Source organism: Enhydra lutris, unplaced genomic scaffold, assembly GCF_002288905.1.
Source record: "Enhydra lutris kenyoni isolate GAN:26980312 unplaced genomic scaffold, ASM228890v2 scaffoldscaffold37, whole genome shotgun sequence".
Lineage (NCBI taxonomy): Eukaryota > Metazoa > Chordata > Mammalia > Carnivora > Mustelidae > Enhydra > Enhydra lutris.
In genome coordinates this window covers 27,713,691-27,737,585 of record NW_019154121.1, presented here as the reverse complement: position 1 = coordinate 27,737,585, position 23,895 = coordinate 27,713,691, and the positions used below count along the sequence as shown (strand labels likewise).

The 23,895-nt window shown below is 36.8% G+C and overlaps 1 protein-coding gene across 10 annotated transcripts in view; it reads left to right on the top strand.

Moving 5' to 3' along the window:
- Positions 1–23,895, top strand: part of LOC111154508 (lysine methyltransferase 2C) — a 267,678-nt gene that overhangs the window by 61,857 nt on the left and 181,926 nt on the right. For all 10 annotated transcript variants that reach the window (XM_022514139.1, XM_022514140.1, XM_022514145.1 and 7 more), the window contains exon 2: positions 11,899–11,987. In XM_022514139.1, coding sequence (XP_022369847.1) covers positions 11,899–11,987 — 89 coding nt within the window. The remainder of the gene's footprint in view (positions 1–11,898; positions 11,988–23,895) is intronic.

The following is a 23,895-nucleotide window of genomic DNA, read 5'->3' as shown; positions in this document are numbered from 1 at the left end:
ACCAGTAGTTTTGTGGACCTCAGCAGGAGGAGTTCATGAATCTCTCCGGCATGTCTTCCTCACTGCTGGTTAGCTTCAGCTGCTTAAGTGACTTTAAGTAACTTCTTTAACCTTTCTGAATTTGAATGTGCGTATCTGTAAAAAGGGAACAGTAGTGCCTACTTCAGTAGGACAGTTAAGAGGATTCCGTGAGAATAATGTAGTGGTGTGTGTATTGTTGTTGTTTTGTTTTTTAAGTAAACTCTGCCCCCACCATGGGGCTAGAATTCACGACCCCAAGATGAAGAGTCACATGCTCTACCAACTCAGGTCAGCCTGGTGCCCTGGTTGTTTTGATTTTGGTTTTGGTTCATGTGTTTTGGAGTTTTGTTGTTATGTGCTTACACTTTGAGAATTATGTGTTGGTGAGTTGACCCTTTAAAAAAATTTTTTTTAAAGCTTTTTATTTATTTGAGAGAGAGAGTGTGTGAGTGAGGGAGGAGGGACAGCGGTAGAGGGAGAAGCAAATTCCCTGCTGAGTGGAGAGCTGGATGTGGGGCTCGATCCCAGGACCCCAAGATCATGACCTGAGCCGAAGGTAGACGCTTAACCCACTGAGCCACCCAGGTGCCCCTTGATCCTTTTATTAATATGTAATGTTCCTCTTTATCCCTGGTACCTTAAATTTTTTTTCTTTATTTGAGTATAATTGATGCATCTGGTAATTTTTTTGTCTTGTTTTGAAGTCTGCTTTGTATGATATTAGGATAGCCACTCATGCTTAATTTGGATTAGTGTTGCATGGATATCTGTTTGCTTAAATATGTCATTACATTTGAATTGAGTTTCTTTTTCTTTTTTCCTTTATTTTATTTAAAAAAATTTTTTAAAGATTTTATTTATTTATTTGACAGAGTGATCACAAGTAGGCAGAGAGTCAGGCAGAGAGAGCGGGAGAGGCAGGCTCCCCGCTGAGCAGAGAGCCCGATGCGGGGCTCGATCCCAGGACCCTGAGATCATGACCTGAGCTGAAGGCAGAGGCTTTAACCCACAGAGCCACCCAGGCGTCCGAATTGAGTTTCATGTAGGTAGAATGTAGTTGGGTCATGTTTTTTTAATCGATTCTGATAATCTCTGTATTTTAATTGGAATGGTTAGTCCACTTACATTTACTGTAATTACTGTTTCAGTTTAGGCCTGTTGTTTATTGTTTGTTTCTAATAATAGTTTATTGTTTGTTTAGATTTTTGTAATTTTTATTTTATTTTAATTTTTAGTAATTTTTATTTGTAAAATTTCCTGTTGGTTCTTCTTTATATCTTCTGTTTCTTTGCAGATATCTATTTTAAATTTTGCCTTAAGAGTTTTCAAAATTACTTATTTGAACAGTTAATAACAGCTGCCTTGAAGTGGTCATCAGAAAATTCCAACCTCTTTTTCATTTTATCATTGGCCTTTATTCCCTGTATTTTTATGTGATTTGACATTTTGTGTATCGAGTAATTTTGGATTGTTTTCTGAACAGTTCGAATCTTTTGTTGTAAGACTGTGGGGTTTAAAGACACCTTATGGAGAATGTTGATATTTCTGTTTTAGCAGGCACTTGGCCTGGGTATGCAAGGCTATAGGTTCAACCAGCCGTTTGTGGGCTGTGGTAAGTTCAGTTTCATTTTCAGAACTTTTGCAGTGCAGTTCTTGTCTATACTGTGTTTGGAGTACCAGTGGTAAGTCTGCAACCTGGCCAGAGGTTTGTTAGCTCAGCTCTGGAAGTTTTTGTTAATACTTGCTAGGATCAGGTCCACTGTGAGCATGTTGTGGGTTAGCTCAGTCACGCTCTCGTTCTGCATCTCCTGGCTGTTAGACTGTGCTGGGCTCAGGCCAGGGGATACTGAAGAGGTAAAATAGTAAACTCAGTGATGCTTTGGAAGTTCTTTGAATTCTGGTGTCTGTTCCAGATCATCATGCTGTTCTGTATTTTTAAGGAAACTCAAATAGTTGTGGCATGCGTTATGTGTGTGTGTGTGTGTGTGTGTGTGTGTGTGTGTGTGTGGTGAGCAGCAGAGCAAGGTTTATTGAGTCATGGCAAAGTGATAGTACAAAGCTCCCGAGGAGGGAGGGGACCCAAGAGGATTGCCCTATATTCATGTTTTATAGTTGCATTCAGTGGCAGTTAAAGTTTGGCATGTATTCCTCCATCTTACCTAGAACGGGAACCCCTTGGTAATCTTTTGCCATTTTTATATGTGTTTTTAAAGCAAAAAACAGGCTATAATTTAATTTTCTTACATTATTTTTATTTTGATTTGGTATGGCAGGTGTAATATGTGTAAAAAATTGATGGCGGAGTGTTCTCTTTTTTCTTGTATAAAATAGGTCTTTTTGACGGATATTGGTTCTATATAATGTTCTTTGATTTTGCTGTCATTGTAATGCCGGCATCATAGAAAGAGTTGGGAGGTGTTCCTTCCTTCATTATTTCCTGGAGATAGTGTAGCATTAGTATTATTTCTCAAACATTTGATAGAATCTGTCAATAAAGACAACTGGGTTTGGAATTTTCTTTGTGGGAAGGTTTATACCTACAAATTCAATTTTAAAAATAGATACTGGGTTATTCAACTTTTCCATTTCTAGTCTTGAGTCTTTGGTAATTTGTGCTTTCCGAGGATTGTGACCATTGGACTTACTGACTTAAAATTATTTATATTTTCTCATTCTCTTTCTAGTGGGTATTGACTTTCTAGTGATAATCCCTCTTTCAATTTTTCTGATGGTAGTTTATGAATTTTTCTCTCCCATCATTTTTACTGGCAAATCATCTATGTTATTAAATTTTTTCAAAGAACCATGTTTGAATTTCATTGATTTTGGGGGAGGTGATTCCATTGATTTTTAAAAATTCTCCATTATTGTGTTTTTATGTCACTGATTTTGGCTTTTTATTATTTCTTTCCTTATCGTTTTGATTTTATTTTTATTTTCTAATTTCTTTTTTTTTTTTTTTAAGATTTTATTTATTTATTTGACAGAGAGAGGGCCTAGCAGGCAGCCCCACGTGGGTCTCAATCTCAGGACCCTGAGATCATGACCTAAGCTGAAGGCCGATGCTTAATTGACTGAGCTACCCAGGGGCCCCAGTTTTCTAGTTTCTTAAAGTGGAGGCTTATGTTACTATTATAGTTGAGATGTTTCTTGTTTTCTGATATATAACTATTTAAAACTGTAAATTTCCGTTTTTTTCAGTGCTACCTGAATCTTACAAATTTAGAAATGCTGTATATTCATTTTCATTTAGTTCAAGCTGTTTTCCAATTTCCAATTTCCACTTTCCTTCATTTCTTTCTTGACTAGTGGGTTATTTAGAATTTTGATTGTGTTTACCAGATGTTTGAAGATATTACTTGTTTCTAGTTTAGTTCCATTAGGGCCAGAGGACATGTTTGGTATGATTTAGTCTTTAAATTTGTTGAACTTTGTGTAAAGGGCTACAATTTGGATTATTCTGGGGATTGTATGCTTGAAAAGAGTAGGTATTCAGTTGTTAATAGGTAGGGTGTTCTGTAATGGCCAGTTTAGGTCCACTTGGTTGATGAGTAGTCTTACTTAAGTATTCTGTATCTTTATTGAAATTTTTGTCTACTTATGCCAGTTATTGAGCAGTATTGTGGTGTAGAGGTGTAATTGTGGATTTAAATATTTCCATTTTCAATTATCAATATTTTGAAGCATTGGGTGCATACATGGTTAGGATTATTGTCTCTGATGAATTGGCATTTTTATCATTATGTAACATCTGTCTTTAGTTCTTATAATACTCCTTCTTTGAAGTGTGTTTTGTTTAATAATATAGTCGGCGTAGCTTTCTTTTGATCAGTATTGTCACATTATATTTTTCTGTCTCTTTGTTCTTTTATCCTGTAAGTATCCCTTTAAGTGTGTGTCTTATAGACTGCATATAATTGGGTCTTGCTTTTTAAATTTAAACTGATAATTTCTGCTTTTTAATTTAATTTAATTTAATTTTTTTACATCATGGTAAGTGTGGTCTTTTATTCTCATCACCTATTTTGACCATCCCCCTCTATCTGCCTCCCCTCTGAGAACCCTCAGTTTGCTCTCTATAATTAAGAGTCTGTTTATTGGTTTGTCTCTATCTTTTTTTCCTTTGTTCACTTTTTTTTGTTTCTTAAATTCCACATTTGAGTGAGACCATATGGGATTTGTCTTTGACTAACTTATTTTGCTTAGGCCTTATACTCTCCAGCTTTATCTGTGTTTTGCAGATGGCAAGATTTCATTCCATTTTGGGGCGCCTGGATGGCTCAGTGGGTTAAGCCTCTGCCTTCGGGTCAGGTCATGATCTCAGGGTCCTGGGATCGAGCCCCACATTGAGCTCTCTGCTCAGCAGGAAGTCTAATTTCCCCTCTCTCTCTTCCTGCCTCTGTGCCTACTTGTGATCTCTCTCTTTCTCTCTGTCAAATAAATAAATAAAATCTTAAAAAAAAAAAAGATTCATTCCGTTTTATGGCTGAATAATAGTCTATTGCAAATGTATACCTCATATTCTTTATCCATTCATCTATCAGTGGACACTCAGGCTGCTTTCAGAGTTTGGCTATTGTAAATAATGCTACTATAAGCTTAGGGATACACACATCCCTTTGAATTAGTGTTTTTATATTTTTGGGGTAAATACCCCATAGTGTGATTACTGAATTATAGGGTAGTTCTATTTCTAACTTTTGAGGAAACTTTGAACTGTTTTCCACAGTGGCTGCACCAGTTTGCATTCCCACCAACAGTGCATGAGTGTTCTTTGGTCTCCATATCCTGGCCAACACCTGTTGTTTCTTCATTTTTTAATTTTAGCCATCTGACAAATGTGAGGTGATATCTCATTGTAGTTTTGATTAGCTTTTCCCTCTGATGAGTGATGTCGAGCATCTTTTCCTGCGTTTCTTGACCACCTGGATGTCTTCAGAGAAATGTCTGTTCGTGTCTTCTGCCCATTTTTAAAATTGGATTATTTGTTTTTTGGACATCTTGACTTTGTAAGTTCTTTATATATTTTGGAAACTAATCCTTTATCTGATATGTCATTTGTACATTCAGTACACTGCCTTTTAGCTTTGTTGATTATTGACTTCACTGTGCAGAGGTTTTTGTTTTGATGCAGTTCCAACAGTTTATTTTTGCTTTTATTTCCTTTGCCTCAGGAGACATGTCTAGAAAAATGTTGCTATGGGTGATATCAGAGAAATTACTGACTGAGCTGTCTTCAAGGATTTTTATGGTTTCAGGTCTCATGTTTAGGTCTTTAGATCATTTTGACTCTATTTTTGTGTATCATAAAAGAAAGTGGTCCAGTTTCGTTCTTTTGCCTGTAGCTGTACATTTTTCCCAACACATTTGTTGAAGAGACTGTCTTTTTCCCATTGTATCTTCTTGCCTCCTTTGTCATAGATTGATGATATAATTGTGGGTTTATTTCTGGGTTTTCTATTTGTTCCATTGGTCTATGTGTGTTTTTATGCCAGTATCATACTGTTTTAATTACTACTGTCTTACAATATAACATGAAATCTGGAATTGTGATACCTCCAGTTTTGTTTTTCTTTTTCAAGATTGCTCTGGCTGTTGAAGTCTTTTTGGTTCCATATAAAATTTAGAATTGTTCCAGTTCTGTGAAAAACGCTCTTGGTATTTTGATAGGGATAGCATTAAATCCATAAATTGCTTTGGGTAGTATCAACATTTTAACAAGTTTTTATAATTTCTGCTTTTTAATTGTAGTGTTAAGCTTATTGACACTTAACAAAATTGTTGATGTGAATGTGTTTAAATCTACTTGTTTTGTATTTTATTTCTTCTTTTTTTTCATTCTCTTTTATTCTTTCCCTCCCCTTTTAGGGTTAATGGAATTTTTTTAGCATTCTGTTCTATCTGTATTTGACTAACAAGCTGTGCATGTGTGTGTTTTCATAGAGGAGTTGCTCTCGGTTTTATGTGATACATTTTTAACTCACCTGAGTTTTCCTTCAAGTAACATTTTATTACTGCAAATGTACTATAAGATCTGTATACCAATATACTTTCATTTTTACCCTCCTTTGTTTTGAACTATTGTTGCCATGCAGTTTATTTTAATTTTTATTTATTTTATTTATTTAAAAGATTTTATTTACTTACTTGAAAGAGATAGATAGAGTGAGCACAACGGGGAGAGGGAAAGAGAAAGGGAGAAGTAGATTCTTTGCTGAGCAAGGAGCTGATGTGGAGCTTAGTCCCAGATATCTGGGATCATGACCTGAGCTGAAGCAGGCACTTAGCAGTCACCCAGGCACCACCTGTTGCCATACAGTTCGTGTGTGTGTGTGTGTGTGTGTGTGTGTGTGTGTGTGTGTGTGTGTATATGTAAGTTATGTGCCCTGGAATAAATTACAGTTTTTGCTTTAAACAGTGAGTTAACTTTTAAGGGGATTAAAAATGAGAAAAAAGTCTATTATTTTTGCTACAGACTTAGGCATTTCCATCACTTTTTATTCCTTTGCATACAGATATCTTGATCCAGGCTTTTATTAACTGTAATTTTCCTTTTGTCCAAAGAATTTCCTTAACATGTCTTATAATGAAGGTTTGTTGAACAATTTGTTTGAAAAATCTTTTTCATTACTTTCGTTTCTGAAGGATGCTTTTTGCTGCATGTTTAATTTAAGGTTTATGGGTTTTTTTCCCTTTAATTTTTTCTCCAAGCATTTCAATTATGTTATTTCACTGTCTTCTGGCTTACATAGTTTCACATGAGAAGTTTGCAGTCACTCTTTATTTTTCTTACTCTGTAAGTAATACATCTTACTTTTGGCTGCTTTTGAGGTTCTTTCATTACTCTGTTTTAGCAAGTTGACTATAAAGTTACTCATGTGTGTATGTGAGTGAGTTTTTGTTGTGCTGCTTGGATCTGTAGGTTTGTAATTACAAAGTTTGCAAGATTTGCAGCTAGTGTTTCATTAAATATATATATATATATTTGTTTCCCTCCAACTCCAGTTTCACATGTTAGATTGGTTGCTTTTGTCCCATAGGGTTCTGTAGCTGTGTTAGTCTTTTTTCACTTTGTCTTTTATGTTGGGTAGATACTATTTGCTAGATCTTTAATGTCAGTCATCTTTTCTTTTACTGTTTCTGTCAGATGTTAATCAGTCAAAGTAAAAGTTTTATTATTTTTTTTGTTACCTTTGAGTTTCATTTTTAACATTTTTTACTATCTTTCATTTCTCTCATTCATTTTCCATTACATTCTTAAACATATGAGACATATTGATAATAGCCAATTTAATGTCCATGCTTGTCCCTTCTATCATCTCTGTTGTTTTCTGGTTTTATTCCTTGATTTTTTTTTTCCTGGTCATTACTTATATTTTCTTCCTTTTCTTTATAGTTTGTAAATTTTCATTGGATGCCATACTTTGTGATTTTTTTTTTGTGAGCTAGATTTTGTTGTATTACTTTAACAAATGCTGTGTGTGTGTGTGTGTGTGTTTGTGTTTGCCTGTTAAGTTAGTTGTGGGAAATTTTTGTTCTTTTGAGGCTTATTTGTGAACTCTTTTAGAGATGGTCTAGAAGATAAGTTGTAGGCTTCATTTAGCTTACTTTTAAAGTCATGTTCTATTTTAGTCTCTACTGAATGTGATAATATAGTCAATGAGGTCTTGGCACTCTGGTTAGAGGGAACGTGGCTGATTCCTGGCTCTGGGAACTTTAGGACTTGTTTGTATTGCAGCTGTGCTATAATAGTTCTTTCCTTGGAACTTGTTCTTGTTTAGCCTTTTGGGGTTTTATACCACTTTTACACAGATTAGTATACAGATAAAACCTTAAGGGTACCCTTATGCGGATGTCTGGATCTGTGTCTCTGTACAGCTCCCTTTCCTTATGTACGCTCTCCCACAGTTTCTAGCCTCCTGAACTGATGATTCTGTGGCTTCATTTCAGTACAGTTGCCAGTCTTTGAGTTCCCCTCTCTGTGCTACAGTTTGCAAATTAACTCCATGCAGAAAGCCTTTGTGATGGTAGGGTTCACCTTGTTTTTTTTCCTTTTGCCTGGGGATTACAGTCCTGTCCTTGCCTTTTGTTTAATGTCTAATGATGGTTGTTTCTTACATTTTATCTGGTTTTCTAGTTGTTTATGCGTGGAAGGTAATTTGAACCTCCTCTGTAGTCCCATGTGGCTTTAAATAGAAGTCTACTATATTATTTTAGGAACTCAAATTAGTTTTAATTTATAATATTAATATGGAACATTGGATTTTTGATGGAAAATTTTCTCAAATTGTTCATGGTATTATTTTACTTCAAATTTGCTTTCAGCAGAAGGAATCAAAATTAAAATGAAGGGTTAAAAGATACAAAAGAAAAAAATTAGAAGGAAGAAAAGCCAAAGAAAGATTGAAATAAATAATTTTTAGGTTGCCATTTGTAATGAGACTTCAAAGTTCTATTAAAAACCCAAACTGGGAACATCTGAATGCAATATGGAAATGTAAAATGTGTACATCTATTTCTACTGATGTGGATTTGACAAAGTGTGACCATTATCTTTTTGCATCCAGAAAAAAATAAATTCACCATTTGATTAGTCAGAACAATCACATACCAGAAGCCAGTGAGCAGCATTAAAAAGATGTGAGTGAAATATGGGAAACTTAAAAATGACATGATATTGATAAGTTGGTCCATTGAGCAGAAGGAAAAGAATTCTGATGGGTTGATGAATGTAAAAGCATGCTTTATTGGTGCCAAAACCAGGAATTAAGAAGAGTAAGAAGGAAAAGAAGCAAAGTAAAAATTAAAAATTTCTTCTTGAGGAATACAGACAACTGATACATATGTATACACTCCTTACTCCCCCTACCTTTATATAAAATGAGTTTGAAATAAAGCCAATACTGCCAAAAAACCATAACTTAGCAAGGGGTGAGGATAGTGGAGAAAAAAACAAAACAAAACATAAAACAGAGCGACAGACACTGGCTTGGAAGATTAAATGACAAAACCAGCTAAGTCACACGTGTTTCCCTTCCTTTAGCAGTGAGTGTTCCTAATCATGAAGAATCATAAAGAAAAGATTAAAAGTAAATTCTAGCTCCATAATATCTCTTGAATTAATTTCTTTTTCTCTATTTCACTGTAGCAGTCATGTTAGGATTATTTCAAGAATTTCCAGTCTCTCTGTACATAGTCCTTATATTGGGCTATAGGTTTCTTAAAAAAAAAAAAAATAAAGAAACAAGAAAAAAACCCAATTGATCCCTTTTTAAAAAAACTTTCTTTGGCCTCGTTATCTCCTTACTGCCCCTCTCACTCACTCTGTTCCAACCACAGTATATTTTTCAACACCAGAAACATTGTTTTTCCAACACTCATATACTTGTAACTTTGCATTCGCCGTTCCTTCAACTGTAGTGCTCCTTTCCCACCTGTTTGCATGGTTTGGTTTCTCTTTTACTTCAGATCTACTGAAACGTCTCCTTACTTAAAAATAAAATAAAATTTTATTTTTATGAAGTTTATTTTTTAAGTATCTTGTTTAAAATGGCAGTCCTTCATCCTTCATTTTTTTTTCATTTGTATTTTCTTTATGTGTGTTTTGTTTAATGGAGTAACAGGTATTTCTTCTCACTAGAATGTAGTTTAGTGAAAGCAGAGATTTTGTTTAACCCTGTATCCTGTGTTTTAACAGAGCCACACACAGGAGGATTGATCCAAGTTGTAATGATGCCTGTTACATGTGTCGTCCAAGTAATTGCTTAAAATGTTTCGAACTGTATGTCATCTCAGTTTCTGAGAGTGAGATGTGAAAATTTCTCATGATTGTGACTCTGAACTCCTCGTTGTTCTCTAAATGTTTGCTTTATACATGCGAGTAGTTCTGTTGAGTTTTCATGGTAAATTAATCTTTTTATCATTAATGACAGCCAACTTTAAGCCACTTATATTTACTGTGATAACTCATATTTTTAATCTTTTTATTTTATTTTCTATATATTACGTATTTTTTATTTTCTTTTTTGCCTGCTGTTGGATTGGTCATACTTTCCTCATCCTATACTTTCTTTCCCCTTTGATTACTCTAAAGTTTTCTTTTAAATTTAAACATAACTACTTAATAAATCCTAAAGGTAATTATCCTGTCCCTTTTTCCATGAGAAATACAATCAGCCTAGGAATCCTTTAGCCTCAGTCAGTCCATGTAGTTTCTTACTGAATTATGTCTCTTTCCCTTTTGCTCATGAAGTTTGAAGCAATGCTATTTTGGCTCTTCGATATACTGTGTTATATTGACTAATTTCTAATATTAAATTGTACTTGTATGTTGATGATATTTACTAGTATTTTACGTAGTTTTTTTTTTAACATAGACTTTTTCAACTATAGTTTTAGACATATTTGTTAGGATTTTGGTTCAGGTGTTTTAAAGTTCTTTGGGGGTAGGGGTGACTTTCTGACAGTTTGCAGTAGTTCATATATAAAACTACTTAGACTGCTTCAGCTTCAGAAAATTCTTCTGTTACATCTCCTTTTCTGGTTTTGATTAATATTTAAAAGAAAGACTTAATTTGGATTTTCTGTTGTTTAAAAAAAGCCTTTTAAGTTTTTTATATTAACCCTTTATTATTTTCTGCCCTGTGTTTTTCTTTTTCTTTTTTTTTTTTTTAATTTTATTTATTTATTTGACAGAGAGAGATCACAAGCAGGCAGAGAGGGAATCAGAGAGAGGGGTGGGAAGCAGGCTCCCTGCTGAGCAGAGAGCTGGATGTGGGGCTCTATCCCAAGACCCTGAGATTATGACCTGAGCCAAAAGCAGAGGCTTTAACCCACTGAGCCACCCAGGTGCCCGTACCCTGTGTTTTTCAACTTAAACACTGAGTTTGTGTCTTTTTATGTAATGAAATAATTTAAAGGTCTGAAAGTATCTGTCAATTTCTAAATTTTAAAAATATGTGATTTTGTTTTTTCTTATTTTATGTGTTCAAAAAAATTTTTAAAGATTTTATTTATTTGACACAGAGAGAGAAAGTACAAGCAGGGGGAACAGCAGAGAGAGAGGGAGAAGCAGGCTCTTTGTGGAGCAGGGAGCCCCGTGGGGGTCTGGATCCCAGGACCCTGGGATCATGACCTGAGCCAAAGGCAGATGCTCAACTGAATGAGCTACCCAGGAGCCCCCTCAAAAAAATTTTTTTTGTTTAACTCATTTCTATCCTTAATTTCTGAGATTTCTCAAAATCTGAAGGCATTAGTGGTTTTTTTTTTTTTTTCGGCATTAGTGTTTTTGTTTTGTTTTTTAAATTGCATTGGGTCAAAGAAGCTCACTTTACCATGATTCTTACTTTACTAAAGTGAGTTTTATATAATTGCATTATATTTGTAAGATGTGTGATTAGATTATGTTAAATATTTACAAAAATTCTTTTTGAGTGGTTTGCAAAGATACGCATCGCTTTCATGTATGGAAGAGTCTTAAAAATACACTCGTCTGGGTATCATTTCCTTAATTTCACTAGGTAAAGAGGTATAACCTGATGTGTGAATTTTGCAAATAACCCACTAAGTGGTTAAAAACCACTACCGTAGACAGAAGGTCATCTCAAGGTCAGCTCAAAAGAGGGACAAAGCCTAATACAAAGAATACTGAAGTTCTGATGACAAAATACATTGATCTGGGCCTGTCTTCACATCTATGTATAAGGGTGGGCTGGGTTTGAGGGAAAAATAACTCTAAAATGTGATATTTACTATTTGATATGGTAACATATAGTAAAAATTGCCTAATTTTATTATGTATACCTTCAACTTCTTTATGTTAAATACAATTGTAATCCTTAAAATTACATTGAACTCTTTGTCTTTACTTCTCCATAGGCCTCGAAGTAGAGGAAAAACTACCGTGGAAGATGAGGACAGCATGGATGGGCTGGAGACAACAGAAACGGAAAATATTGTGGAAGCAGGTATCAAACTTCACAGATTTTTAAAAAATGCACATCATAATTTGCACAACTAGCATTTGGCTATATACTGAGTTCTAAAATCTCCATCTGCTGAAATAGTCTGATAAGCTATGACACAGTGAAAAAATTTAGTTCTCTCTTTTCCCTACAGCCCTGATTTAGTGGAAAGTATTTAATATCTGTAGAGAAATATTTTATTAAAGCAAAATTAAAACTGGAATACATAGTAATTCCAGGCTGTTAATATGATAACTTATAGTATATTCCTGCTTATGAACCATCCAGCATTTGTTGGAAGCTGATTATGTTAGTATGTGTATGAGGGGAAAAAATATGTTCCAGTAAAGAAAAATACTGTGAAATGCTGCGTTAAACCAGACTAAGTGCTTTCTGGTCTGTGGGACATTTAGGTACCTTTAATAAGCTAATGTGTATTATGTATGGGCAAAAGAAAGAAAGAGTAGGTTGCCCAAACGAATTTCCCAACATTTATTAAATTAGTGATTTAAGTTGTCAAAGGGACAAGGTTTCAAATTGTATTCAAAGAATATCTGTGTGAGATGGGTCTCTCACGGGCAGTGTTTTTTTAACAGTTGTTGGGTAGAGTTTAGACATAGCGATAGGCTTTTTCTCTGAAGTTGATTGTCCTCCTCTTGTTGCTTACAGAATATCATACAGTTTTTAGAGAAGAATTAGAAATTGCTGTATCTTGAAATACAGTTACTCATAAAATACTTTCGGTTATCAGTGTGTTGCCGCTAGATGACTGTAATTCTTGGAAAGCCTTCAGATGTTCTCTAGTTCTCATCCCTCTCTTCAGTAGGGTCTCGGTAGGTAGAGTGATGACTGAAGGTTGGAGTGCAGAATTCTACCTTTTGCTGTTTTGCCACGAATTTGTTACTGCATTGTTTTAAACTTAAATTATGTAAATTCTCCACATTTTTCTTGATTTCTATTCCTTAAATTTTTTCTGTTACTTTCTAGGGGAGAGATCTTTTTTTTTTTTTAAAGGTATTTGTTTGTTTGTTTAAGTTTTAAGTGACATTTTCCAATATAACGATACTTACAGGTTGCTTTAAACCAGTGCTGCTGACTGTACCCCAGACCCTTTTTTTGCACTTATCAACAGTCTTCCTGGGCACGTTCCCTCTTGCTCTGAAGATTTAGCACCTGCCTTTCTGTTTTCTTCTGAGGCTTCCATTGTGATCTTAGTAACTATTCAGGACCCAGGGCTCTTGGCTCCTTGATTTCTCAGCACTGCGATTCTCTGGACTACCTCAGCAGTCCACTTCAGCCTGCTCGTCTTCTGGTCATATGTGATCAGCTTGTGTCCTTGTCTCACTTGCTCTGACAATTGCGGTTTCACATCCAGAATCTCAGCATCATCTCTCCTGCACTCTGACTACTACTTGTTTTTCCAGCTCATTTTCTCCTAGTATTAGCGCCAGAATAATTCTTGAACCATAGTGAGTCCTCCAATCCAGTGATTTTAGTGACGGGGATGTTGCCCTCCTCTGCTAATTCAGAGTCTGTGACCCACAGAGAAGGGAGTCCCTCTCTTACTCACCTTTACCTTTTTGACCATTGTCCCAGTGTTTTGTTTTTAATAGAAAACCAAATTCTGCAGTGTAGCAGCTGATAATGGCTGGGGAAAATCATCACCTTGCTGACTGGTTTCATTTTAAATTTATGACCTCAAATATCAAGTGGGTCTGATTGCTACTCTACACTCATTCTACTTTTATGTAGAAATTTTCTCTCCCATTATCACTGATGGTTCTTTTGGCACCTTCTCTTCTCTGTTCAAATTTTCCACACCTCCTCCTGTTTTTCATTTTTTGGTTATTGATGACCTTCCTTACTTATTAGTTCAGTGAAAGAAAAAAACAGAAGCAGTCAGCAGAGAAATTCTACATTCACCCACCATCCGGCTTGTAGCTCCTCTCATAGATTTTACCTTCCCTGCTGTTGAAATGGGATGAAATGTCTGTGGTTATCAAAGGCTAGCTCTTTGCTTGTGTCCTTGATTTTACCTCTTCATTTCTTAGGGACTTTGCGCCTTCAGGTTTCTTGGGTTTCTTACATCATGTGTTTCCTGTCTCAGTGAATGATTTCCATTAGTATTTGAGCATTAAGTATTTTCTTTCTTTCTAGGATTTTACTGATTTATTTGACAGGGAGAAACAACACAGCGAGAGAGGGAACACAAGCATGGGGAGTGGAGAGGAAGAAGCAGGCTTCCCACTGACCAGGGAGCCCGAATGCGAGGCTTGATCCCAGGACCCTGGGATCATGACCTGAGCCAAAGGCAGACGCTTAATGACTGAGTTTTCCAGGAGTCCTTCCTTTTTCCCTAGTATTTAAGCAGATATGACATTGTTTCACATATTTGTTTATTGTATGCCTTCCACACTAGACTGCAGGCTTCATGAGGTTAGGGATTTGGCTTGCTCATGGATTTATTTCCAGCGTCTGGAATAATTCCAGATGTATAGTAGGCTTCAGTTCACTAACTGAAGAAGTATTACATTCTTATAGTTTCTTTTCTGTATTTTCTAAGCTACTGCTATTCTTGGAACATCACCACAAAACTAGAGTTCTGACATTTAATTTTTCCTTATGCAATGAGTACTAAGCCCCACAAATGGGCTGTCTTCTCATACTCTCTCTTAAGAGGTATCAAGGCAAATAAAGTTTAGTGAAAGGCTTTAACAGGAGCAGGATTTTTTTTCTTATTCTGGCCTTTTATACTAAAAGTAAATAAAATCAACTGAGTTAGTCTTTGCTCTTTGTCCATTTGTTTTGGTGAACATGTAGGACAAGGAGAATAGTACAGAAAAGAACAGATAATAGTTTTTAAGACTACTAAGCTGCGGGGATGCTTGGCGGGCTCTATCACAGGAGCATGGACTCTTAGTCTTGGGGTTGTGCGTTCAAGTGCACGCTGGGTGTAGAGATTACTTAAATAAATAAAACTTTAAAAAAAAATCTGTTCAGCTACAAATAAACCCAGGCAAAGAGAAGAAGAGGTCCATACATTTCTAGTCAGTTTAGAAGCACACTTGAGTTGGCTGCAAGATTTTAACATGCACGTCTCAAGGCCCAAGGTTTGTTGGAAGGTCTCTTATATCTGTAAATATTATGTCTTGATACATTTGTTTAATGATTTATAGTAATGTAAGAATATTTATTATAATGAGTATAGGGGGCGTGTGTGTGTATGTCGGGGGACTAAGTGGTGGGAACGAGTATCCTATAAGTGGCCACTGGGAAAATCACAAGAAATTTCACAGATCTTTTTTTTTTTTTTTTCCAATTTAAATTCACTTAATTGACATACAATGTAGTATTAGTTTCAGAGGTAGAGGTCAGTGTAGTTTGTTAAGTTTTTATGGTAAGAAAATTCTATGGTTTTTTAGGAGGTGGTGGCTGTTACTAGTCTGTTTTTTTTCCTATATAAATAAAATCAACTCAAATGAAGTGCAAGTTAAGAAGAGAAATTCCACTTTTCTTTGAGAATCATTATGTAATCAGGGCTTTGCAAACTTGTTTTAGTTAATTATAATTGGTTAATTAGGATTTAGTTAATTATAATTAAAAATTTCTTTTGACTGTTGTGGCAGTTTGGTCTCTCTTCAGCTGGCTTCTTAAGTTCTTTTTAATATTATCTCAGAATGTTTCAAAGCTCATTGCTCTTTGGCAACAGTATTTTTCAGGCCAATCTTTAATTTTCTCTACCCCAGGATATGACATTGACTATTCTCTAAGGACTCCTAGTTCTTTTTAGTGGAGAAGAGTGTTAGAGATGGAAAACCGGGCTCCGGGGATTCATGTTCTGTTGTTTTTATTGAGAATTAACGTTAGTCTATTTTAGTGACATACTAGTTATTGTATAGATGTGAGAGTGTACTCATGTGATTATAAACGCTGGTTCACATTAATACCTTCCGTTACCTCTAGCAAAGTTTTTTAAATGAACTTTAGCTTTTAGAGGAGTTTTAGGTTCACAGCAAAATTGAGTGGAAGGCGCAGGTATTTCCTGTGCCTCCTGCCCTTACATGTGCATAGCTTCCCCCGTTGTCAACATCCCCCACAGCGTGGCGTGGTATATTTGTTAAAATTGATAACAACCTCAGTGACACGTCAGTATCACTGTGAGGACATAGTTTACATTTTGGTTCACGCTTGGTGTTGTATGAGTTTGGACGAGTGTGAAATGATACGGATCCATCATTATAGTGTCACACGGTATTTCCCCCCATCTCCTCCCTTCCTCCTGTTAGCCCTCCCCCGCCTTTAATCCAAGGCAACCACTCAGCTTTCTGCCGTCTCCATAGTTTTGCCTTTTCCAGAATGTCATACAGTTGGAATCAGATAATAAATAGCCTTTCAGATGGACTTCTTTCATTAGCAGTATGCCTTTAAATTTTCTCCGTGTCTTTTCATAACTCGAGACCTCCTTTCTTTTTAGCACTGAGTAGTATTCTGTTGTTGGGATGTACCACAGTTTATCCATTCATCTGCTGAGGGATATCTTGGTTGCTTCCAAATTTGGGCAATTATGAATGAAATCCCTGTAAACATCCACATGCACGTTTTGTGTGTACGCAAGTTTTCAACTCCGTAAGTTTCAACTCCTTTGGGTAAATACCAAGGAACATGATTGGTGGGTCATATGGTAAGAGTATATTTAGTTTAATAAGAAAGTGCTGAACTGTCTTCCAGAGTGGCTGTACCATTTTGCATTGCCACCAGCAATGAATGAGAGTTCTTTTGGCTCCCCGTCCTTATCAACATTTGGTGTCGTCAGTGTTCCTAATATTAGCCATTCTTCTTTTTTTTTTCTTTTTAAGATTTTATTTATTTATTTGACAGAGACACAGCAAGAGAGAGAACGCAAGCAGGGGGAGTGGTGGGAGAGGGAGGAGCAGGCTTCCCGCTGAGCAGGGAGCTGGACTTGAGGCTTAACCCCAGAACCCTGGGATCATGACCTGCACCAAAGGCAGAAGCTTAATGACTGAGCCATCCTTTGGCCATTCTAGTAAGTGTGTGGTAGCATATCATTATTTTAGATGACGTTTCCCTGATAACGTATCCTGTGGAACATCTTGTGTGGTTATTTGCCATCTGCATCTTTGGTGAGTAGTCATCAGGTGGTTTTCTTATTGTTGAGTTTTAAGAGTTCTTTGTGTATTTTGTATTTATCACATGTGTCTTTTTAAAAAAATATTTTATTTATTTATTTGACAGAAAGAGACACAGCAGATGAGGGAACACAAGCAGAGGGAGTGGGAGAGGGAGAAGCAGGCTTCCCGCTGAGCAGGGAGCCTGATGCAGGACTTGATCCCAGGTCTCTGGGATCATGACCTGAGGCGAAGGCTGATGATTAACCACTGAGCCACCCAGGCGCCCTTCAGATGTGTCTTTTGCAAGTATTTTCTCCTACTCTGTGGCTTACGTTTTTGTTCTGTTGACAATGTTTTAAGCAGAGTAGAAACTTTAAATTTTAATGAAGTCTAGTTGATCAGTTGTTTCTTTGATGAATCATGAGTTTGGTGTTGTATCAAAAAAGTCACTGCTAGGGGCACCTGGGTGGCTCAGTCGTTAAGCAGCTGCCTTCAGCTCAGGTCATGATCCCAGGGTCCTAGGATCGAGCCCCGCATCAGGCTCCTTGCTCAGCAGGAAGTCTGCTTCTTCGTCTTCCACTGCTCCGGCTCGTGTTCCCTCTTTCGCTTTGTCTCTGTCAAATAAAGAAATAAAATCTCTAAAATAAATAAATAAATAGTCACTGCTAAACCCCAGGTCATCTAAATTTTCTTCTAAGTTCTAAGAATTTTGTAATTCTGCATTTCACATTTACTTTGTTAACTTCTGTGAGGATATGGTCTGTGTCTGGATTGATGTGTGTGTGTGTGCGTGCGCGCGTGTGTGTGCGCGCGCGCATGCATGCTCAATTCCAGCATCATTTGTTCAAAAATACTATTTTTTTCTTCATTATATTGCCTTTTTGCCTTGTTTCAGTGACCAGTTAAGTATTTATTTGGGTTTATTTCTGGCTTCTCTAAACATACTATTGATCTATTTATTCTTTTGTCAGAATTATACAGTCTTTTTTTTTTTTTAAGATTTTATTTATTTATCTGACAGGCAGAGATCACAAGTAGGCAGAGAGGCAGGCAGAGAGAGAGAGAGAGAGAGAGAGGAGGAAGCAGGCTCCCTGTTGAGCAGAGAACCCAATGCAGGGCTCGATCCCAGGACCCTGAGATCATGACCTGAGCCGAAGGCAGAGTCTGTAACCCATTGAACCACCCAGGTGCCCCAGAATTATACAGTCTTGATTGCTGTAGCTGTATACTAAATCTTGAAGTCAGTTCTTCAACTTTGTTCTTCTCCTTCAGTATTTTGTTATTTGTCTGGGTCTTTGGATAACTTGCTGGGATTTTGATTTGTATTGCATTGAATTTGTAATTAAAATTGGGAGGAACAAATGCCTTGGCAAATATTGAGTAACCCAATCCATGACTGTGAAATATCTCTCCCATTTATAGTTCTTCTTTGATTTCCTTCATTAGGGTTTTTGAGTTTTTATCGGACAGATTTTATGTGTATTTTGTTAGACTTACACAGAAATGTTTGATTTTGGAGAAATGCTAATTTTATTTTATTTATTTATTTTAAAGATTTTATTTATTTATTTGACAGACAGAGATCAACAAGCAGGCAGAGAGGCAGGCAGAGAGAGAGGAGGAAGCAGGCTCCCTGCTGAGCAGAGAGCCCGATGCGGGGCTTGATGCCACTACCCCTGAGATCATGACCTGAGCAGAAGGCAGAGGCTTTAACCCACTGAGCCACCCAGGCACCCCGAAATGCTAATTTTAAATGGTTTTTTAAAAATTCATATTCTACTTGTTCATTGCTGATATATAAGAGAATGATTGACTTTGTATATTAACCTTGTATCTTGCAGCCTTGCAACAATTGTCTATTAGTTCCAGGGGTTTTTTTTTTGATTTTTGTTTTTGTATATCCTTTTGTATTTTCTGCACAGGTGATCATAACATCTGTGAAAAAAAACAGTTTTGTTTCTTCCTTTCCAATCAGTATGCCTTTTATTTCCTGTTCTGGTCTTATTTCAATAACTGGAAAAAACTTCATTTACAAAGTTGAAAAGGAGTGGCGAAAGACTGACGTCCTTGCCTTATTGCTGATCTTAGTGGGAAAGCTTCTAGTTTCTCACCATTAAGTATGATGTTGGCTGTAGGGGCTATTTTGTAGATAGTCTTTATCAAGTTAAGGAAGTTCTGGTTTACTGAGAGTAATTTTTTATCATGAATGGGTGTGGGATTTTGTCAGTACTTTCTTTGTATTTCTAGATAGGATTATGTGATTTTTTTTTTTTAGCCTATCAGTGTAATGGATTACATTAATTTTCAAATGTTGAACAAGTCTTGCATACTCAATAAATCCTACTTGGTCGTGGTGTATAAAGCTTTTTATACATTTTTGGATTCACTTTGGTAAAATTTTGTTGAGGGTTTTTGCATTTATGTTCTTGAAATACTCATCTATAGTTTTTGTTGTTTTGTTTTGTTTTCTTGTAATGTCTTTGGTTTTTGGCATGAGGGTAATGCTGTTCTCATAGAGTGAGTTAGGAAGTATTCCCTCTGCTTCTGTCTTCCAGAAGAGATTATTGAGAGTGAGTTTAGTGTTTTCCTTAAGTGATTGCTAGAATTCACCAGTGAAGCTGTCTGGGCCAGGAGCTTTCTGGTTTAGAAGGTTATTAATTATTGATTCAACTTCTTGAACAGGTATAGGGGTATTCCGATTGTCTCTTTCTTCTTGCGGTGAGCATTGGCAAATTGTGTCTTCTTCTTTGTATTTTAATTAAAAAAAATTTTTTTTAAAGATTTTATTTATTTATTTGACAGACAGAGATCACAAGTAGGCAGAGAGGCAGGCAGAGAGAGAGGAAGGGAAGCAAGTTCCTTGCTGAGCAGAGAGCCTGATGCGGGGCTCGATCCCAGGACCCTGGGATCCTGACCTGAGTCGAAGGCAGAGGCTTTAACCCACTGAGCCACCCAGGCACCCCCTGCCAAATTTTTTTTTGAGAGAGAGTGAGTGCAAACAGGGGGAGGGTTGGAAGGGGGAGAGAGAGAAAATCTCAGGCAGGCTCCATGCTCAACATGAAGCCTGATGTGGGCTTGATCTTACAACCCTGAAATCATGATCTGAGCTGAAATCAGGAGTTGGACCCTTAACCAGCTGATCTACCCAGGTGCCCCTGCAAATTGTGTTTTTCAAAGAAGTTTATCTAAGTCATCAAATTTGTGGGTATAGAATTGTTAATTGTATTCCTTTATTATTGTCCTTTTAATATCCATAGGACCTGTAGTGATATCCCTTCTTTAATTTCTGATATTAATAATTTGTATTCTCTCCCTTTTTTTCTTTCAATAAACCTGGCTAGAGGCTTACTGGTTTTATTGATCTTTTCAGAGAAGCAGCTTTTGGTTTCATTATTTTTCTCCATTGATTTCCGGTTTTAAATTTCATTAATTTCTGCTGTAATTTTTGTTATTTCTTTTTTTCTACTTACTTTGCATTTAATTAGCTTCTCTTGTTCTAGTTTGATGGATTGCTGTTAGATCTTGTTTTCTAATATATATACATTCAGTGGTATGAATTTCTGTCCAAGCGCAGCTTTCACTGCATCACACAAATTTTGGTAAGCTGTGTTTTCATTATCATTTAGTTCAAAATTTTTAAAAATTTCTCTTGAAATTTCTTCTTTGATCCATGTGTTATTTAGAAGTTTGTTGTTTGGGGCGCCTGGTTAATGCGGTTAAGCATCTGCCTTCTTCTCAGGTCCTGATCCCAGAGTTCAGGGATCGAGCCCCGCCTGGGGCTCCCTGTTCAGCGGGGAGTCTCCTTCCCCCTCTCCCTCTACTGCTACGCCTGCTTGTTCTCCTACTCTATTTGTTAAATAAGTAAGTAAAATCTAAAAAAAAAAAGAAGAAATGTGTTGTTTAGGGGGTTCCCAGCTGGCTCAGTTGGTAGAGCATGTGACTCGATCTTGGGGTTATGGGCATGGAGCTTAATTTATTAAATAAATAAAATTAAAAAAAAAAAAAAAAGAAAGTGTGTTGTTTAACTTCCCAATATTTTGGAATTTTCTAACTAACTTTCTATTACTGATTTCTGGTTTAATTCCTTTGTGGTTTGAGGGCAGACATTGTATTTATATTATTTTAAATTTGTTTTATGGCCCAGAATGTGATCTGTTGATGAATGTTCCATGTGATCTGAAGAAGAATGTGGATTCTGCAGTTGTTGGGTGAAGTAGTCTATAGATGTCCATTCTATCCTGTTGGTTGATGGTGGTGTCGGGTTCAGCCATGTCATTAGTAATTGTCTGCTTGCTGGATCTGTATTTTTGATAGATGGGTGTTAACATGCCCATACGTAATAGTGGATTCATATATTTTCTCTGTAGTTCTATCAGTTTTGCCTCATGTATTTTGACACTTTTGTTATGGGCATGTGTGTAAAGGATTAGTATGTCTTTATGGAGAATTGACGCCTTTATCGTTAGGTAATGGCACTTTTTGTCCCTGTTATTTTTATTTGCTATGAAGTCTGCTGTGTCCGAAATTAATGTAACTTCTTCTGCTTTCTTTTGATCTGCAGTCTACTCTCTGCAAATTTCTAGTGTTCAGCTCAGTATTATTAGCTGTAGTCATCATGTTGCTACATTCATCTTCAGATTTATTTGTCCTGTGTAACTGCAACTTTGTGTCTTTTGGCCAATATCTCCCCATCTCCACCCTCCTCCCCCTGCCCCTGGTAGGTACCATTATACTCTGCCAATTTTACATTTTTTATTAGAAGTTTGACTTGATTTGTTAGTCTCTCTAGGCATACAGACTTTTCAAAATTTGGAGGGAACTTCTCTCAAATTATCCTTGATACATCAGTTCCATTCTCAAGAATCTAAAGGGTCAGTGCGTGTTTGCTTGAATCCTTCCTTCCATATTTTAATTAACGTTACATTAGCGGACACCTTCAGTACGTTGGCAGCAATCTTATCCAGAGCTTTTACCTCATACTAGACTTGAGGCTTGCCCAGAGGACCTCATTCCTCATAAACGAAGAAGATACTCAAACTGAGTGCATGCTTGTGTCTTGGCTTTCACTTTGTGCGGTTTCTCAGTTACCCAAGACTTTTTATAAGAATCACCTCTTCTTTGTGAATACCTATCCAGCCCCGTTTTCAGAAATTCTGCCCTGGTCATTAGACTTCACTAAGCCTGTTTCTCTAGAGCTTTTTACATATCCAGAAGTGTTTGTACCTTACTTCAATGGGGAGAGATTTTTAGTGGATATTGCATTTTACCTGTAAGTCTAGATATGATATTTAAATTTTATTTATGAACAAGTCTAGTAGATCTGAAGCAGAGCTTATTGCTAAAAACTCTGAGCAGTTTTTGTTTGTTTGGGTTTGTTTTGATTTTTTTTTTTTTCATTACCACCAAACCTCCTTTGTGCTATTTTATTTTTATTTTTACTTATTTAATTTTTTAAAAGTTTTATTTTTTATTTGACAGAGATACAGCGAGAGTAGGAACACAAGCAGGGGGCATGGGAGAGGGAGAAGCAGGCTCCCCGCTGAGCAGGGAGCCCGATGCGATGCGGGGCTTAGTCCTAGGACTCTGGGATCATAACCTGAGCCAAAAGGCAGATGCTGAATGACTGAGCCACCCAGGTGCCCCTATTTTTATTTTTAAGATTTATTTATTAGAGAGAGAGAGAGAGAAACAGAGTGAGGGTGGGGGGAGGGACAGAAGGAGAAAGAGTCTTAAACATACTCTGTGCTAAGTGTGGAGTCCAATATGGGGCTTGATCCTATGACTCTGAGATCTGATCTGATCTGAGGTATCCAAGAATTGGACACTTAATCAGTGGTGCCACCTAGGCACCCCTGTGCCATCTCTTTAAAGTCATATCTTATCCCCTCCCCCAAACCCTGGCATCCACTGCTTTGTTCTCCCTCACTGTAATTTTGTGTCTGAGAACCCCCTATAAATGAAGTCGGGGGCTCCTGGCTGGCTCAGTCAGTGGAACATGCAGCTCTTGATCTTGGGGCTGTGGATTCGAGCCCAAAGTTGGGTATGGAGACTAATTTAAAAAATTTCTAGATCTTTTAAAAAATTCTAAATGAGGAGCGCCTGGGTGGCTCAGTGGGTTAAGCCGCTGCCTTCGGCTCAGGTCGTGATCTCAGAGTCCTGGGATCGAGCCCCGCATCAGGCTCTCTGCTCTCTAGGGGAGCCTGCTTCCTCCTCTCTCTCTGCCTGCTTGTGATCTCTCTGTCAAATAAAGAAATAAAATCTTAAAAAAAAAAAAGTTCTAAATGAAATCATGCAAAGTGTAATCTTGTCAGACTGGTTTCTTTCATTTGGTTTAATACTTCTGAGTGTCATCCAGGTCGTTATTACATGTGTCAGTATAGACTGTTCCTTTTTCAGCCTGAGTGATAGTGCTTTGTATCGATGCGCCACAGTTTGTAGTATAACCGTTCACCTGCTGAAGGACATTTGGGTGATTTCCAGTTTCTGGCTATCCAAAGAACTATGAACAGTCTAGGTTTTTGTGTAGAAATAGGTTTTTATAAGTGTCAGTCTACCAGTTTTATTATTCTTTTTCAAAACTATTTTAGCCATTTTTTCTTTTGTTTTTTTTTCATATCAATTTTAGAATCAACTTGTCTTTTTTTTTTTTTTTAAAGATTTTATTTATTTATTTGACAGAGATCACAAGTAGGCAGAGAGAGAGGAAGGGAAGCAGGCTCCCTGCTGAGCAGAGAGCCCGACGCGGGACTCCATCCCAGGACCCTGGGATCATGACCTGAGCC